General features: G+C 40.6%; 1 protein-coding gene across 3 annotated transcripts in view; it reads right to left on the minus strand.

Annotated features, from left to right (window-relative positions):
* The window catches only part of LOC134678579 (putative ferric-chelate reductase 1 homolog), a 50,085-nt gene that overhangs the window by 3,701 nt on the left and 28,409 nt on the right, over positions 1–17,975 (minus strand). For all 3 annotated transcript variants that reach the window (XM_063537216.1, XM_063537203.1, XM_063537212.1), the window contains exons 2-10: positions 8,100–8,205; positions 7,090–7,272; positions 5,882–6,054; positions 4,750–4,903; positions 4,126–4,600; positions 3,581–3,752; positions 3,061–3,118; positions 1,619–1,772; positions 562–654 (exon numbers count right to left, since the gene is read on the minus strand). In XM_063537216.1, coding sequence (XP_063393286.1) covers positions 562–654; positions 1,619–1,772; positions 3,061–3,118; positions 3,581–3,752; positions 4,126–4,600; positions 4,750–4,903; positions 5,882–6,054; positions 7,090–7,272; positions 8,100–8,195 — 1,558 coding nt within the window. In that variant the 5' untranslated portion in view covers positions 8,196–8,205. The remainder of the gene's footprint in view (positions 1–561; positions 655–1,618; positions 1,773–3,060; positions 3,119–3,580; positions 3,753–4,125; positions 4,601–4,749; positions 4,904–5,881; positions 6,055–7,089; positions 7,273–8,099; positions 8,206–17,975) is intronic.

Below are 17,975 nucleotides of genomic sequence, written 5' to 3' on the forward strand. Positions count from 1 at the left end.
GTCTTAGTAATAGGGTCCCGTTTTACCCTTTGGGTACGGAACCCTAAAAATTAACACTTTTTGGACAGTTATAGCCTTTTGAGATTCCTGCGGGCGCAGCACGGTTACATTTTTATCGACTATCACTATGCGCGTCCCTTTCGCACTTACATACTTGTTAGAACGTGACAGGCATGGCGACAAGGGATAAAAACGCGACCGTGCTACGCCGCCAGATTCTGGATTGCCGAGCCCTGCTGTATGTGAATGACATGAGTCGCTATATATTACACGCTGAGACGAAAGATAACCTAATATGCGTTAAGGAGGGACAGCAACAGCAGCAAATCTGATCGAAGTCCTCATAGCCTCGGAAGACCCACGGCCCTACCCGTAGTACTAATTGTAATTTAAACCATTTTCAATTGGAACAGAGATGCATTTCTATTGTTTCGTTCGATTCCATAACAAAAGAAATTCAACTATATTTCCTTCACTATTGATTTCAAATTCAACTGGCAAGTTTTTGTGTGATGGGTTTAAGGACGATATGGTCTAGTATAGTAGCTAAAATAAACTTACTGCCTAAAATGTGGGCGGCGTTGCCAAATAGCCAGTGCACCCAGTTGAAGATAGGCCTCTTCTTAGTTCCAGGGTGTGGCCTGAAGTAAGCACCTGCAAAGAGAACAAAAACAGTTATTGCATGATCGTGTTTTTATTTAGTTAAATAAAAATGGCGCCAAATATACAAATAGTACAAATCTCACGTCATGATGCGTCAGGGGGTACCTTTTAAAGGTCCATAACCTGTCAGACATACAAACAGAAGTCTATTTCTAACAAATATCTACGAGTAGGCAGTACCATCGTCCACAGGGTTTAGTGACAATTCGTACACAAACGTTATTCCAAACATAAGGACCCCTATTCGACAAGCGACGTTTGACGTATCGTGTTGATCTCCCGTTGATGTGGGAAAAATCATAAGTTCTCGAATACGTACAATGTCAAAATTTGACATGAACAATCCTCAGTTAGGGTGACAAGCAAACCAAACCCAACCACCCTTAGTTTAGAGTTGAGTTTTGGTTGTATCAAATGATATTATCCACCGTTGATGGAATCAACACTCAGTATGCAATAAAATCAACTGTTGATTTGACGTCGATGCGAAATCTGACAGTTCTACATGTCGAATTTGGCCCAAGGTTTACCGATATATTAATTAATACGTCGTGTGTACACGTGCGCGCTTGATCAGTAAAGGATGACTCAAGTTAGACCGGGCCGGAGGTTCCGGGGCTTACTTTTCTATATGACATGACAGGTGATCACGTGATGCTTTCCATAGAAAACGATGCGCTGGAAGCTACGGCCTGGACACGGCCCGGTCAAACGTGAGTCATCCTTAAAGGCGGTGCAGCAGTCGGTGCTCCTAGATGAAGATCCTCAAAAATCGGGTCGTAACGAGCATCTATTCCGCTTATATGTTCGATTCCCACAGGGAGTTTTATAGTTAGATGGTTTACCGATGGTCAGTTTTTGACTTTTGCGTATAGGTACTGCAAACACCAAACAACCACTATAAGCGTTTGTGGCGTTGATATTTTAAATGCTTAGTAGGGTAGGGGATACTAACCGATGGGCTGTATAAAGCACAGAACAACTGTAACGATGCCGGTGATGGCGTGAGGGTTGTCTCCTGTAGTGGACCAGCCGCCAACTTCTACTAGGATCAGGATGAACCCAGTCACGGTCAGCAGCCACGTCAGCACCATCAGCATTCGGTGGTACTGTTGACAAAACACGGACAATTTTCAAATTGGCCTGATGACAGTAACAAAGAATCATGGAAATAATGGTTTCAAAGAAACGTATATGTTAATATGATTCTAAAAAATGGCCCAATCTCAGTATAAACATTAGGATTATTAATATATTCAATAAAATAAAAGTGCGAAATTCTCCACTCGGCCATTTTGACTAAAACACCAATCAGAGGCGACGTAAGAGTTGACGTCATCAATGCATGACATATTTCTTAGAGCAACATAGACAACCTCATTGACTGTAATCCATTACGTACTCGCCAAAGAGTTTGGAGGTTCAAAAAAAATATTGTTTCGCCACTAAACATTTATTACGTCCAAAAAATATTATTACACGATATAAAGTAAATATTTATTTGTTATTATATAAATAAAATGCTAAATAATACGATATTTCACCAAAAAACTTTTTTAATTATTTGGCTGAATGGAACTATCATTGCCATGTTGGCTGTCGTAACTAGAAAAAATAAAAAATTTAAAAGTAAAACCGGGCTCGGTGATTTTCACTCAAAATTTACATGTATCTAAATAATTCATCTTAAATTGCAACCGTGTGAGAGTCTTTGTATAAAATGACTTATTGTGAACAATTTTTGTAATGTATTTATCATCCCTAATCGTAATATATGGTGCTGAATTAACAATATCATTCGGATTCAAGGGAAATTCGTAACTGTAAGTATGTAACCAATGTCTAACACCATAATTTATGACGTCACAAATGGCGTGCGAGGCGTTTTCGCGCGAGGTTTAAACTGGCTATAATAAAATGCAATTATTTATGTTAAATCTTATGAGTATAGCTGAAATATTGTATTTTTCGGAACCAATAAAAGTGTACCGACAATATTAAAGGGATTTCAAAATTTGTCATCAGGCCAATTGACATGGCCCATGAAATACGTATCTATATTTTAGAAATTGGAAGACGCAGCCAGAGAAGGATTCCAACATGGTAGACAGATTATCGGCAAAATTGCAGTGACCTTTTGGATGAGGGTAGCATCCGATCGGTCGTTTATGGATATTCTTGAGGGATACCAATGTCCAGCAGTGGATGTCTTTTCGGCTGATATGATAGACTCATATGTTGACTATAGTAGAGAATGCGTCATGGCATTAAGTTCGCTTTTTGTACACTAAGTTTTTCTTTTATGCAGCAAAGTATAAATAAATAATGAAATAAGGTTCTTCAAGATCAAGATTGTCGAGAAAGTGACAAACTAATGAAGATACTGAAAGTACTCACGGCGAACCAAATGTCCTTTCCGCCTAGCTGCTTTCCGACCCACGTCTGTCTGAAATACCTGTAACAATAATAAAACAAAAATGACTATGGTCCTCCGAGCCGGATTTGTCGAGCCAGGATCGCGGTGGAAAGATAATCTTTCATCATTTCCAAGAATTGTCAAAATACAGTAATAGTCATTGACTTTTAAATAATTAAGCACGCAATTGAGTTATTTGGATACTTCGTCACTGGGCGATGGTGAGGGTTTAACTGTGAGAGAGACAATTCTACATTTGTTTCAAACTTCTGGTCAATGCAGTGACTCCTTGTACCCTTCTATTTCGAGGTGCAAGTGTGTTGTGTCTTGTGTCCGTACCATCAGCTGAGCCGTAAGGTAAATGCAAAGCACCATTGCTCGACGCGGTCCCAGTAAGTCATTGTCAATAGAGGTGACAGCATGGTGTCATTTATTGGGCATTAGCATGTCGAGCACTAGTACGTTACGGTCGATGTCACCGTCGTAGTAAAAAAAACTGACCGTGCCAGTAAAATGCCCAGTGAAGCGCTTCCCAGCCAGGCGGCGATCATGAAGCTCCCGTGCAATTTGAGCAGCAGCTTGGAGGCTCCCGCGGCGGCACCCACACTTGACAGGGCGAGTGGCTCGCCCGTCGACTCGTACGCGAGGCTGTGGAAGCCTACTCGCTCGGGGTCTGTGGGCAGAACAATAGGTACATGTTATTAGGTCATGCTATTAATTATCATTACTCTCATGAAGCTGTAAATTTTTGGGTACAACTTGGAAAACTTTTTTTATGAGTAAGTAAGTATGGATTAGAAGAATATGATTCAAGCCCGAGGGTAAAGTATAAAAGAGAGTTCAAAGGTCAAATTGGAAACCAAACTTAGCTCCGTTACCAATTGCTGTTGGTAGTGTTTTTTCTTTTTTTCTTGTTTAGGCTATTGATGACGGTTAGTGTGAATGGACAGGACTCTTAAAAAAATGTTAGAAGAAAAAGCGCAAAGACTTGAAGACTAGCCAGGAAAAAAATCCTTTTATTACCCAAAAAGCAGAATAAAAATTACCTTTCATACTATCTCCAGAAACCACCATCAAGTTGTACTTCGTCGTAGCCAAATTGAACGTCTGTCCCATAACTTTGGATTCCACATCTCTCGTGAACTTGCAATACAGCTTCCCATCGATCACAGAAGACTCTAAAAGCTGAACAATGTCCTGAGGCGAGTCAGATCTTCGCACGTAGGGCTCCTCTTTAGGGTATGTCCAGGATGTGAAGAGGCTGACTCTTCCGTTGTCGTTTCTGACGCATTCCATAGCACTATCGTCTCCCATCTTGTTGTCCATGCTCAGAGCAGTAGCGACGTATTTAGGGTTGTCCGTTCCCTGGATCTCGAAGGTGTATTTGTCGCCAGCGACGAAGACAGCCACGACGGCCTTGCAGTTGCCCGCGTTGAGGCAGTTCTGGGGCACTCCGTAGCAGAGCTTAGTCTCGGCACAACCCTGGTAAATGGTGTCGAGTTGGGTAGGAACTGCTCTTGGCTGGAATAGAGAAATTACAATTACTTCGACTAATATTTCAGGCAACGGTTTCTTTTAGCCTCCGAATTGTTAGTTAATAAATTGGTTCCACTTATCGGAATACAGAACGTAGAAGGCAGAAAGCTCTGCTGTAGGTATATTTAAGTTACCTTAGACTCCATAACGACAGGAGGAGCCACAGTGGTCCTCTGAGTGGTAGCGGGCACAGCCGTAGTGGTGACCACGGTGTCTGGAGTCACCACTTCAACCACTGCCGATTCCACATTCTTCCAGAAGGTCGCGTAGCTTTGTGCTACTGTTGCTCTGAAATATAACATATTTTTTTGTAGCAAATATAACGTGCGTACGTTCTATACCTATACCTATATCTGGAAGTGGCTCACACCATCATATCTATCATAAGTTTGGAGAACTGGAACCTGGCCAAGTGACAAAGGGTTTACAGAAAATACCAATCGTAACTTTCGATTAAATAATTTAGGTATGGAAATAATAATGTGATCTTTTGTTCATCATCTCATCATCCCGGTTTTTTTTCCAGTGATGTCGATAAACCATTGTCATCGTGGCTACAGCAATTGCATGCAAGAATCTCATGCTCGTTGCGTGATGTTAGATACCAATACTAATCGCTCCCGAAACACCTCACCAACTTTTTTCACTGTTGAGTCATTATAAGTAACAGGCGTGACTATTGTAGTTCACGGTTATATCACTTGCCAAGGTCAGGTCTTTCAACCTTGATTCTTGAGCGGTTTGCGAATTTTGTACGGAATTCTCCGGTTCCGTGTTTGGGTGAAACAAAGCGGTATGTGGAATTTGACTCAAGTAAAAGTACACTGCGACCTTGTCGTTTCTACTATTTTGAGATATGCTGTCAACCATGATAAAGAACTGGTCCAAAGGATCTCTGGCTTTTTTAGGTACAGCAGGAGGTATAAAAATTAAGATTTCGTCGTCTACGCTCGATTTGGTAAAGCAATTTACGACTCCGTTACTGACTGAACGTAGGAACAACCACAAACGGCACCTTGTGGTTTGCACGCCCCGTGCCAGCATGCAAAACAAAAGATGCTGCCGACAATCACCTACCTACTGTCATCAACTCAGTATAATCTCCCTAAGAACTATCACTGTTTCCTCACCAGCACCACCATACTAGCACATTCTCATCTCATTCAAAAGTGTTGTAAGTCTGTACCTACAGGCGTACCTACTGGCTTGTGCTTAAGGCGAGCGATTTTCTGCTGCCACGACAATATTCGAGCTAAGAATGTTTACCTGAATTCGATTCCACCAAGGAAGTCAGTTGGTGCTTGCCATAGGAAAGTCTGCGCCGGCTTCTCCTTAGGGTTGGAGTGTGTTACAGTGTCGTTCTCGCCGCGGCAGCTGATGATCTGCGTGTCCTCGGGATCAGGGACTGTCAGGAACTTGCCCACAATAGTGTCGGGATTCTGACAGAAAAGGAGGAATTCTATAGGAATAATAATTTCGTTATTGACTAATTTAACATTTATGCGTTAGAGGGAGCAAGTGATATTGCAATCTCATTCTACCGCATGGCTGCGTCCCTTGGAATGGCCGGCGCTGGCCCATCGTGTAGAGGAGCCATAAAAAAATATAATAATAATTATTATGCACAGCACATTTGCGTTAGGTGCTATTACGTTTGGTTGCTGGCTGGATCCACAGATTAAAGAGATACCTGCGTAGATCTCCTCTATAATATTCTACATTATACCTATTTAACTGGTAATTTATGCTATCGTAGTTTTGCTTCTTGTTTTCGTGGCCTTTAATTTTAGTTATGACATTAACGTACCTGCACTTCATGCACTTGTCTAGCCTGAGGGCTTACCGCGAATCACGTTCGACGTTGCTTCTCTGTCACACTTGCAAATTCGTTCGTAAGTGTGTCAGGGAGGCAACACGTCGAACTTGGTTCGCGGTAGGCCCTCTGTAGTATGAAGTCACGTCAGGCTGGCTGCCATTCGTGACGCTGAGCTTATCCCCATTCGGACTTGGGACGTTGATGTTACCACCAGACCCGAGCAAGAGTTGCGTTCTCGTGCGCGACTCCATACATCTAGAGAACGCAACTTATGCTAGACCGCCAGGTAAGGACACAAGGTCTAGAAGGAAACTGTTCTATGGAGTATACCTGCACTTGTCTGGCCTGCAATATGAAGCCGCCAATAGGCACGGGCGCGCCAGGCTGGCTACCAATGGTGACGCTGAGTTTGTCCCCCTATCGGACTTCAGACGATGACGTCACCACCAGGTAAGGACACAAGGTCTAGAAGGGAACTGTTCTATGGAGTATACCTGCACTTGTCTGGCCTGCAATATGAAGCCGCCAATAGGCACGGGCGCGCCAGGCTGGCTACCAATGGCGACGCTGAGCTTGTCCCCCTATCGGACTTCAGACGATGACGTCACCACCAGGTAAGGACACAAGGTCTAGAAGGGAACTGTTCTATGGAGTATACCTGCACTTGTCTGGCCTGCAGTATGAAGCCGCCAATAGGCACGGGCGCGCCAGGCTGGCTACCAATGGTGACGCTGAGCTTATCTCCTTGTCGGACTTGGGACGATGACGTCACTACCACATAGGGTGGCACGGAGGTCTGGGGCTCGATCTCGGGATGCCGGGGGAGTTGGTCTAAGCACGACTGAAATATAAAAAAATACAGAATTTAGAAGAATTAGAATAAAACTATTTGGCGAAAATCTTCTTTACATATTCAACAAAACTTCGATGATAAGTTCGATTGACTTTTGACGACCACTTTTATTGTAATAGAGTTAGAGTTTATATTAGCGAGACCAAGATAAGTCTGCAACGATTTTCATAGCACAAGCAGGGCAAGTGTTGTTTTAAATGTCAAACTTTTATGAAATTATGACGTATAAATAACACTGGCACTGCTTATGCTTCAAAATCGTTGCAGAATTTTTTTCGTTCAACTCTAGCGAAGTCCCTCTACTACCTCTACCTACCGGTTGTCAAGTTGACTGAAATAAATCAAAATCCAGTAGAACGTAGAACGTAGAGTGATTATATGCTCTTTGGTAGAACGTATATAGAGATTATACTTAATATGCTCTTTGTCAAAATCTCTCTGTTTTTTGCAAAAAAATCCACTTTGTATTGTGAAATATTTTAGGTAAAATTCGTCTAAATACAACCATATTTGCGATTTTATTACGCGAAAGCGAGTTTCCTAGTGGTTGTTCTTAACTATGATTGATAGAAATCGATTTAGCAGTTTGAAGAGTATCAAGTATACTAATCTATGGTATCAACTCTTTTTCAAGGGTGTTTATTGAATTTTTTATTTAATAGTTAAACACCTACGCATCAGAGTTCTTTTCCTATGACAATTTTCCCAATAGAAAATTGTAATATGCCGGGGTTACCCACATTGACCAATGACCAGTTGTTTCTTTTCCAGCCTTCATCAACAGTTTTTAAACTGACATGAACGATAAGCCTTACCCCAGGTGGTGCTCCAGAGCCATGTTGTTCAGAAGACTGCACCAGCAGCATCAGCGCCAGCGCCAGCAGACCCCTGTTCCTTTTCCGAGGTAGCATCTTTCACTTTCTGCAAAGAAAAAAAGGTAATGAGCAAAGAAAAATTAAAATTTACTAATTTGATTTCAGGCTATAATCTTTGTAATGTTTGTTTTAACTTTTAGCTCGCTTTTGTAAGTGCGCAAAGGAGCATAGGTATATATATAACGTTTTGCACACAGCTTCAATAAGGATTTTACGTTTAAGCTTTTTTATAATCCGGAAACGAGAGCGATTTGATTGAAAAATGTGTGATCGTAAATAGATACAATCTTAACTAATATCGCGTACGTGTATAATTTAATACGTTTACATTTTACAAATTCTGGCCTGTTCTCCAAAAAAATTTTGCAACCTTGTTGATGTTTTCCATTGGAATTTTATTGTCGGCATATCAACATCACGTTTACCTAAGTATTTATATTTATATTCACTCATTCATTCAAAACTAACCGTATTGCTAAAAGCAATGAATAAAACCATAAATCTGTGGCCCTAGTGAATAAGGGTACAAGTCTCGGACAGCGCAGTTGTAAAAGGACGTAAGTTCCAAGTAACACTTATGCCCTATTACACCTAAGCTGCGCGAGAGTTGTACCCTTTTTCACTAGGGCCACAGAAATATTATGACCGGTTTCGATATGAACTCGATCGTTTACATAACAACAGACAATCGTGAGTGCGACTCCGTGACTGACGAACTTGGACCATTGATGGCGTCTATTCCGTCAAAAGTGAAGGTAGCAGTTTTCATCATAATCTTCCTTGCGTTGTCTTGGCATTTTGCCATGACTCATGGGAGTCCGCTTGGCAACTAATCCTATGAATTGGCGCTAGTTCTTACGAAAGCGACTGCCTTCTGCTTCCAACCCAGACTGGAAACTAGGCCTTATTGGGATTAGTCAGGTTTCCCTATGATGTTTTCCTTCACCGAAAAGCGACTGGTAAAATATCAAATGATATTTCCTACATAAGTTCCGAAAAACTTATTGGTACGAGGTCGGGGTTTGAACTCGCGACCTCCGGATTGAAAGTCGCACGCTCTTACTGCTAGGCCACCAGCGCACCAGTTTTCAAATATACTATATATATATAATAGTTAGCACAAAATTAACATACGTCACGCATAATGTTGAGTCATTAAGACGAGTTTAACGACTTCACATTCTTAATGTCTTCCTTATTTACACGGAACAAGTTACGGTTTACTTTTGTTACCCAAGAGTACAATTTTAAGTCATTTGAGCAGCTAAAATTGAAGATCTTTTTCAAACTGGGTTCGAATCCCGGCTCGCATGAGTTTCTCGGGCTTATGTACGAAACATCATGTTGATATTTAGGTAGGTACCAGTCGTTTTTCGCTGATAAGGAAAATGTACTTAGGTGCCCACATAAAAATGCAATTTCTGAGCATAATTATGCATTTTAAAATAAACTAGCCTTATAAGTTTTTTATTACTTATGAAGTTATGAAATTGCTCCAATGAGGACAGTGCCATACTTTAGCGACAGTAATCGTAGTATAAATCGCAGTCGTGTTTGCAATTACTTAAGTTATCGTTCTATCGCAATGGTTTAACACGAAAGGTCCCCGAACCTTTGTAGACTGGTTTATAGCCGTTATTAACAATAGTTTTGCCTTTTGGAATTTAATATTCGGTCCTACAGCGGTGTCGTGACCTTTAACTTTCAATACGATTTGAGAATTGGTATGATTAATTAATAACTTTAGTTTCACTCAAACCGAAGGTCGTGTATATTTGAATTCTGGCCTGTGTCAATTAGTTTTTTCAACCCTATATTTGTACGAAATATCTTTCCAAATCTTGGGAAGGCTTGTCGAGCGGACCCTGGAGTAGATAAGGGGTAACCAAAACGCGCACAAATTACATTTAAATGGCAGACTTCTTATCTCCCGGTGATCATTTTCAGATCTTCAAGGTGATTTCTTAAAGAAAAATGCACTGAGTATTGTTTACGAATCCTTCTACCGCTACTCTTTCGATTCTTTAGAAAATGTTCCGACGGTGATAAGTGGTGTCAATTTGTCCAACCAAAATTCTATATAAGTATACTCTCCAAATATTTACAGAAAAATAAAAGGTAAGAAATTGTGAACGACACTTTGGTGAAGTGCTTCTCATATAGGCAGGTATGTAGGTAGCGATGTTACGATTCGACTTCACAAATCGGTTCAAACCGATTTAGGTCTGAAGTCGACTAAATCGACGTGAGTGTTCCGTAAATCGACTTAAGATACGTTCACCCGCTCTAAACGCATCCTTTCATATTTGTTGATGCGTCACTTTCATTTGACATATTGAGGATTAAAATGTACGCAAATCGATTTCAAACCACGAAGAAAAATGTTGCCATGCACATTGCCGCCATTATTGAGTCGAGTCGAAACTTGGTATCTACAGGTAAAGTAAAATGAAACTTATTGTTTATGTTGTAAGGTTCAATTTCGCATGGGCTTAAAGCGATTGATTTGGCGGTATACTTGGATCGGTTTGGCAGTTTTGCGCCGCGTCGATTTGCTAACTCAACGATTCGCAGCAATGACACGAAATCGCACGAGACCGCACGCTCTTTCCTGCTTGCTCGTATAGTGTTTTCCCGTTTTAGCTTTAGAAATTATAAAATTGTGATTTACCGCGCAACAAAACTAAAAAAATATTACAAAACTTTTAAGTCAAAATTTTTGCTGTCGATCGGATCGAACAAAGCGTAAAATTGACAATTCAATTTCCTCAACTCAAAGACTACGGAGCGGTTTGAACTACTGATACTTAAAAAGTAGAAGTTAAATCGACTTGGCCAAATCGGTTTGCAAACCGATTTGGGTTTAAATCGGAGTCGACTTATTCGGTTTGAAAATTTTTCGATTTGGGCCATCACTATATGTAGGTGCTTAAGTTACGAGAAACTCATCAGTACAAAGCCTTTCTGAATAAGTAATGTGTGACGGAGCAACCACCTAAGTAATGGTTCCTTGTTCGGTGCCTCGAAGGCAGGTGACAGGATATGACTCAGTAGAATCGTTGATAAGAGGGGTAGCCAAGGTTACAAACAATCAATTTGAATGAGGGTTATGCATAGACATGATAGGGGTGATAGAGCGCGCGAAGCGGCTAAAGTTCGCAAAATGAGCAATCGTATCTTTTGGCTTTTGGACAACGATCGTTTTGATTTTGTGCTGAATGGTTTTTTAAAAGGGCTAAAATATTTTGATTAAGCTTGTTTTCTGGAGAGGGATAGTGAAATTTACGAGGGCTTATCAGTTCAGTGTCCATTGGAAGGCTTTTGCCGAGGTATGAATAAAAACACTGAATAGGTATCAAACAGAGCGTGCGTTCGATTGTTCGCCTACAGTATAGGTAGGGTAGGTACTGTAGAATTTAAAATGGTAGGTACCCTACCCCACAGATTACCAGTTTGCCTCGCCTTAAATATGTTCATGATGACATTGATGATGTCTGGGGGACACGTTAAGCGACACACATGTAGATAACTACTGCATGATAGAGCTAAGTAGGTACTACATATTTTGCAGGGAGGTCACGGTTCAGAGTGAAGGGACGACTTCCGTCTTAACCGGATGGCGACTTTTAAGGTCGCATAAGTTCCAATGACAACGTTTGGTCGTTTTGCAATAAAAGCAGGTCTATGAGACTGATATATGTATCAGGCCTGTTTTTGAGGGGTTGATAAAAGACTTTCAATGACGATGTATTTTGTATCTTTTCTCTCTTGCACCCTAAGATCATTAGAGCAAGAGGTTGTTTTTACCTTGGCTCACGCTTTTTACCTGACATCGCTGTGCTATTAAGCTTAGAATAAATTTAAAAGTGCAAAAATGCTACTTGAAACTGCTTTAGGTGAGACGTGAACTCACGGCCCTGGATCGATACTCCACCGTTCTGCCAACTAAGCTACCAAGACCTCATCCCTAGCCAGCGAATCTTTCCACCATATGGGTCTAGGGGGCCCTATCGCTCTGCTATCTCGCTCTTTCCAGGTGAAACTTCCTAGTCTAATTATTTGTGTGTTATTCCGTTCTCACAGCTGCTGTACTCGTAACTTGACACAATAAAAACATCTTAGGTATGATCTAAACAGCCTTTGTCCATTTTGTGACCTCAAAGTGGTTTTGTAAGACAAAACGGTTCATTGCGTGCTAGTGCTACCCACGGCTTGACTTGACATTGCTATAGTCGTCTAAAGAATATCGTATATACTATAAAGCTTAGTAAGGAGATACGGCTCTTTGTAAGTTAGGTTGTGGCAAGGTTGGCAAAATGACCTCTCGCTTCAATGGATGCATGATAAATTTGATCGCAGGTGTCGATTAAGGTGCTTACATAAATGACTTTGGCTTTTTGTTTTTATTTGAATTAGTATATTTTTTTCATGTGTAATAGGGCATTTTCACTTAACTGTGGGTGTACCCTCACCCACACTGTTAACTGTCCATCGGTAAACCTTACTACAAATGCCCACAAGCTGTTAACTATTGTTGTTCTTGTTTGTTCGCGTTAACTGTACATTTTTCTCTCCTGTGGGCAATAGTTAATAGCTTGTGGGAGTTGTGGGCATGTACTCGTAGGTAATGATTTTATCATACTTAACCAAATAAAAGGAGTAATTTAAGTACCTTTTCATGTGGATAAGAAAATAACCTTAATGGTCCTTAACTTTTGTACCTATATATGTCTACAAGAAAAAAGCGAACAATCTTTAGTGTTTGACCCCTTTGCGTTACCTATAACTACAAAACTAAGAAAGAGCGCCAAAAAACACTCAAAATAAAATGAAAGTGGTTTAAAATACGCGCGTTACATTAATTTAGGTAAATTAATTGACTTTTTATAGTTTTTATTGCGCAACACGGTTGGGTGTTTTTAGTCAAGTTTGTCAACTGTTTTCCTCAATCGATCACGAGACGGAACCGGAACGGCTGTCAATTTGTCAAGTCACTGGGCAAGCCTTGACGGGGAATAAAGTAAAGTCACCAATGACGTTACTTATTTACAAGTGCGTAATAATAGAAATGTTTACATAATACCTGGTAGACCGAGCTTTGCTCGTAAAACGTATAAAAACTCAAAAATGCGCGTTTTCCCAGAAATAAGACCTAGCTAGATTGATTTTTCGCCCCCGAATGCCCCCATATAGCAAATTTCATCGAAATCGTTAGAGCCGTTTCCGAGATCCCCGAAATATATATAGGTACCTATACAAGAATTACTCGTTTAAAGGTAAAAATATATGTGCTTTATGATTGGGTTATTGGTCCTAAGTTTAATTGTCAAGTCATTATTTAGCAGCAGCGGGCGAGGTGCTCAAAATGACAGCAATGCGCATGTAACACGGCACTGCGCGTATAAACACCTCTGGAGTTGCAGACGTCCATAGGCTACGGTGACTGCTTAACATCAGGCGGGTCGTATGCTTGTTTGCCACCGACGTGGTATAAAAAAATGAACGAAACACGACTGCGTTGTAGACTGATAATAATACTCTTATAATAACTCAGAGTACTCAGACTCTGACTAATAAGTCTGAGAGTCATTTATTTTGGCCAACTCGCACGCTAAGATACGAGTACTTCGGCTGCTGAATGTTCTAACTTTAGTGTACAGTCAGCCAAGAAAGTGGTCTACCACGGGTGGTGGTGGTGGCCAAGAAAGTGGTCTATCACCACCACCCGTGGTAGACCACTTTCTTGGCTGACCGTACCAGCACTAAGGTTGGAACAGGCGGTGTAGTATAAAAGTCTAAGAATCAATCTGAAATTTCCAGTAATCTTAAAGTGCTCAAAAAAACCGGCTGTATGAGTAATCAATAACTTCCGAATATAAAAGGTAACTCGCAAATAGGTGTGGGTGTTAGTATTTTAGTATTTTTAGGGTTCCGTACCCAAAGGGTAAAACGGAACCCTATTACTAAGACTTCGCTGTCCGTCCGTCCGTCCGTCTGTCACCAGGCTGTATGTCACGAACCGTGATAGCTAGACAGTTGAAATTTTCACAGATGATGTATTTTTGTTGCCGCTATAACAACAAATACTAAAAACAGAATAAAATAAAGATTTAAATGGGGCTCCCATACGACAAACGTGATTTTTGACCAAAGTTAAGCAACGTCGGGAGTGGTCAGTACTTGGATGGGTGACCGTTTTTTATTTGCTATTTTTTTTTTTGCATTATGGTACGGAACCCTTCGTGCGCGAGTCCGACTTGAACTTGCCCGGTTTTTTATTCATTTGTGCAACTTTGCATTTTACCTACTTAGTACCCACTTCATAAGAACGTTGAGTTCTATAATAAAAGCTTATTTTTAAAACGGCAAAATGAGTCGAACCAACGACGAAACTAATGAGTCATTCAAAGTAATACATTACTTATATAAACCGTCTTACATATTCGTTGGTTAGTAGAATGTGGGTTTTATGCAACGGGTATAAAACACGAGTGGAGATGCCAGACTTTTCAAACTACTATTTAGACGTTACATTACCAAACTATTTTGGTCACAAAGTGGTGTTGGTGTTTGAAGAATTTTGTATCGAATTTGTGCAAATTTGCTAAAGTGTAACGTTTAACTGTTCTACTCAAGTAACACGTCAGTACATTGAAACTACTCCTCCATATTCCGTGTTCCATGGTTCATGGCGATTATAATCTAGGGCACGAATGCCAAGACATGGCAAGCGGGTCACGATGTTCGATTACCTTAACTAGTTCAGGCCAAGATTATTAATTCAAAGGATTCCAGTTAACTTGGTTTAATTTTGTGCTAGAGTCTGGCTACTGAAATTTTACCTAAATTATTGGCGGGAAATTAAAAAAATCTTGGGCTGGTCACACTTTGTGTAGTAGGAATTATAGTTTTGATACTAGACAATATCTTTGATATTCTGTGCACAAGTAAGGTACCTAAGGAAATAAGCTAAATAAACGTTTAAGTGCACTCAAAGTCAGCTCACATAATTTCTACCACTATTTAAAGTACAGTCAACGACAAACACACATGTTAACGTTCCAATATTTAGATTTTATAGATATTTTTCAGAACTTTTAATTTATCCGTTTCTTTATACACTTGTCCTATTTATGAGATTCAGGCATTAATAAATTCACGTACTTAATCAAAGTAATCGGCAAATGTTAGAACTAGTACTTAAAGTATCAAAATATTTATAGAGCACCAACCTCCTAATTTGTTTACATTTGGTTAGAAGTTGTAAACATTGCACTTTTTCATTATACAACGCTACACGTCGACTTCGCACATTGTCGTAATTATTTACGAGCTTAAATAATAGTTTGTGAACCTCACTCAGCATATAATTTATTAATATTATTTAAAATAAACCCCATAAAAACCGCAAACAATTTGAATGAATGACATAAATTGACAACTGACTTTTAGCTTTTTTTTAAATCATAGACAATTGGTGATACAACAACGAAATATCTGTCAACAATTTTTGGCTAGCCAGACTCTATGAATGAACTAAGATGTGCCAAGAACCTTGCAACCCGACAACCCGACCCTGTATGGGACGTCAACTGCACGCCAACTGCAACGTCGGGTTGCTGTCCGTCTGTAAAGGCCCTTCTTTTCGACGCCGTGTCAAACACACGGCTCGATTCGGGAAAGGAATTGGAGACTCACTAGATATGAAATAGTAAAGATATGTGACGTTCCACAGAAAAAGGTACCTTGTGGCGGCCGGCGCTTACGTCGCATAGCGCCGCAATGATAGCGTAAGCGCCAACCGCCATAAGGTATGTACCTTTACCCGTGGGACGTCACATATCTTTACTATATCGTTTCTAGTTAATCTCTAATTCTTTAAATAAAAGCTGTCACGCGGACACCACGTCACCGAAGTGTCAAAACTGAAATTGAACTTTATGCATATGTACGTAGGTCTATGTTACTCTGTGGTCTGTGACCGATTAATCAGTCTTTGGCGTTGAACCTGCGGTGCAGATATATCAGTCATTGGCGTCCAAAAGTTTAAAGATCTCGGCATGGCCAAGGATCCGCACCTATGGGCCACAAATTACAATATCGTTACATAGCGTTTTCCATTTTAAAACAGCCCCTTATCTTGATTAGATATTTCATAAGCATGTTAAGTATGACAACATACAAAGGTGATGTGACAGTAAAGTAAACAGTCAATTAGCCTTAATGACACAACCGATCGTAACCAGATTAACGTAACCGGCGGTTAACCGTTAGAACGGGCGAAGTAATAAACATGATAATTAAATTTGAGGGTGTCTCGGACATGGTCTGGACTCTGAAAGGATTAACTACCGTTTCAAGGGCCAGTTTATATAATGGGTCAAGACGGTCGAACTTCGTACTACTAATGAGACGGTCAAGGAATTGGATTTCGGGAACATTATGTAATATGAATCCTTAACGGCTTTCATATAGGTATTGATGACGACGATAATGTGAAATTCCCAGCAAGTGAGATTCCTATTGATTTTCACTATGACAAAACAAGTACGTTTACGATAGCGACTGCGTAAGCGATCGCACTTTTTGGGGCATTCCAATTCCACCAAAAGTACAAAATAAATTGTCAACCTTAATCATCATCATCATCATCATCTCAGCCATAAGACGTGCACTTCTGAACATAGGCCTCGCCCTTATGGGGGGGTGAATGCCGTAATCGCCATGCTTGGCAGGCGGGTTGGCGATCGCAGTCGAGTACACCGAATTTGAGGGACGCTGCTGCCCGTCCACCGGTGGTCGGTGGTTAAAACCTTAATAAACTGCAAAAATCTATCGGAAATTGGATATATCGTTGTATTTAAAGCTAAGTTATCAAATTTTTTCATGCCAAATATCGGCATCATAACTTTACCAGAATTATTAAGAAAATAGCGTTAGTTACCCGAAAGTTTTCCGATTTTGCTGCAATTTGGTCCACAATTGAGAAGGAAAACATATTCCAAGTGTTGGAATATGTGTACCTATGCATGTCTGTTTTTCTGGTAGGCTCAACTGTACAAAGGGCTAGACGGCTTATGTGGTTATAGCCACACATGGATATGGAACTGTTATATACATGTATAATTATTTTGCTTACCAGGTAAAACTAAAATGTAGGTGAAGCATTGACAGCAATATTACTGTATAAAAATGCGAATAACAGTAAAAACATGGTCACTCGTAATTTACTCTTTAACATAGATCTAGTAATATCCTAAATCTTTTAGTGTGTAAGTTTGTGCAGTGTATTTTGGGTTTAATAAACTGTTTGGGTTGTATTCAAGAGTTTTCTTCGAAACTCCAACGGAGGCTGCCCTATAACAAATTGGTGGCAGCGGTGGGATGACATAAGAGACTGTCAGGTCCCGTCATTCCGAACTCAAAGGACAGCTTCCAGATCAACGGTTAGTCTCAGCACTGTCGCTGAGCCCGCATCGCAACCCCGAATCGACGATTAGCCTCGGCAACCCAGCCGAGCCCGCATTCGGAACACAAACAACATATCTACCCCGCTCGCACTGCTCCAGGTCGACGATCAGTCTAGTGACTCTGTTGGATTCACTAGCCCGCACCTATCCCATCTTGGACACCTGCACGTTTCGAGACAACGTGACACCTCTACTACCTACGTATTTCGCCGTGTGCAACCTCAATACGACGCATCGTGTGGCCGGTCATCAACCCGTTGTTACCTAGTATGTTTCTGCGCATCAGCATTCTGTGAGTTTTATTCAATTATTCGTGAAAGTACCTAATTCCTTCTATTTCAAAACA

Source organism: Cydia fagiglandana, chromosome 2, assembly GCF_963556715.1.
Source record: "Cydia fagiglandana chromosome 2, ilCydFagi1.1, whole genome shotgun sequence".
In the NCBI taxonomy this organism is placed as follows: Eukaryota; Metazoa; Arthropoda; class Insecta; order Lepidoptera; family Tortricidae; genus Cydia; species Cydia fagiglandana.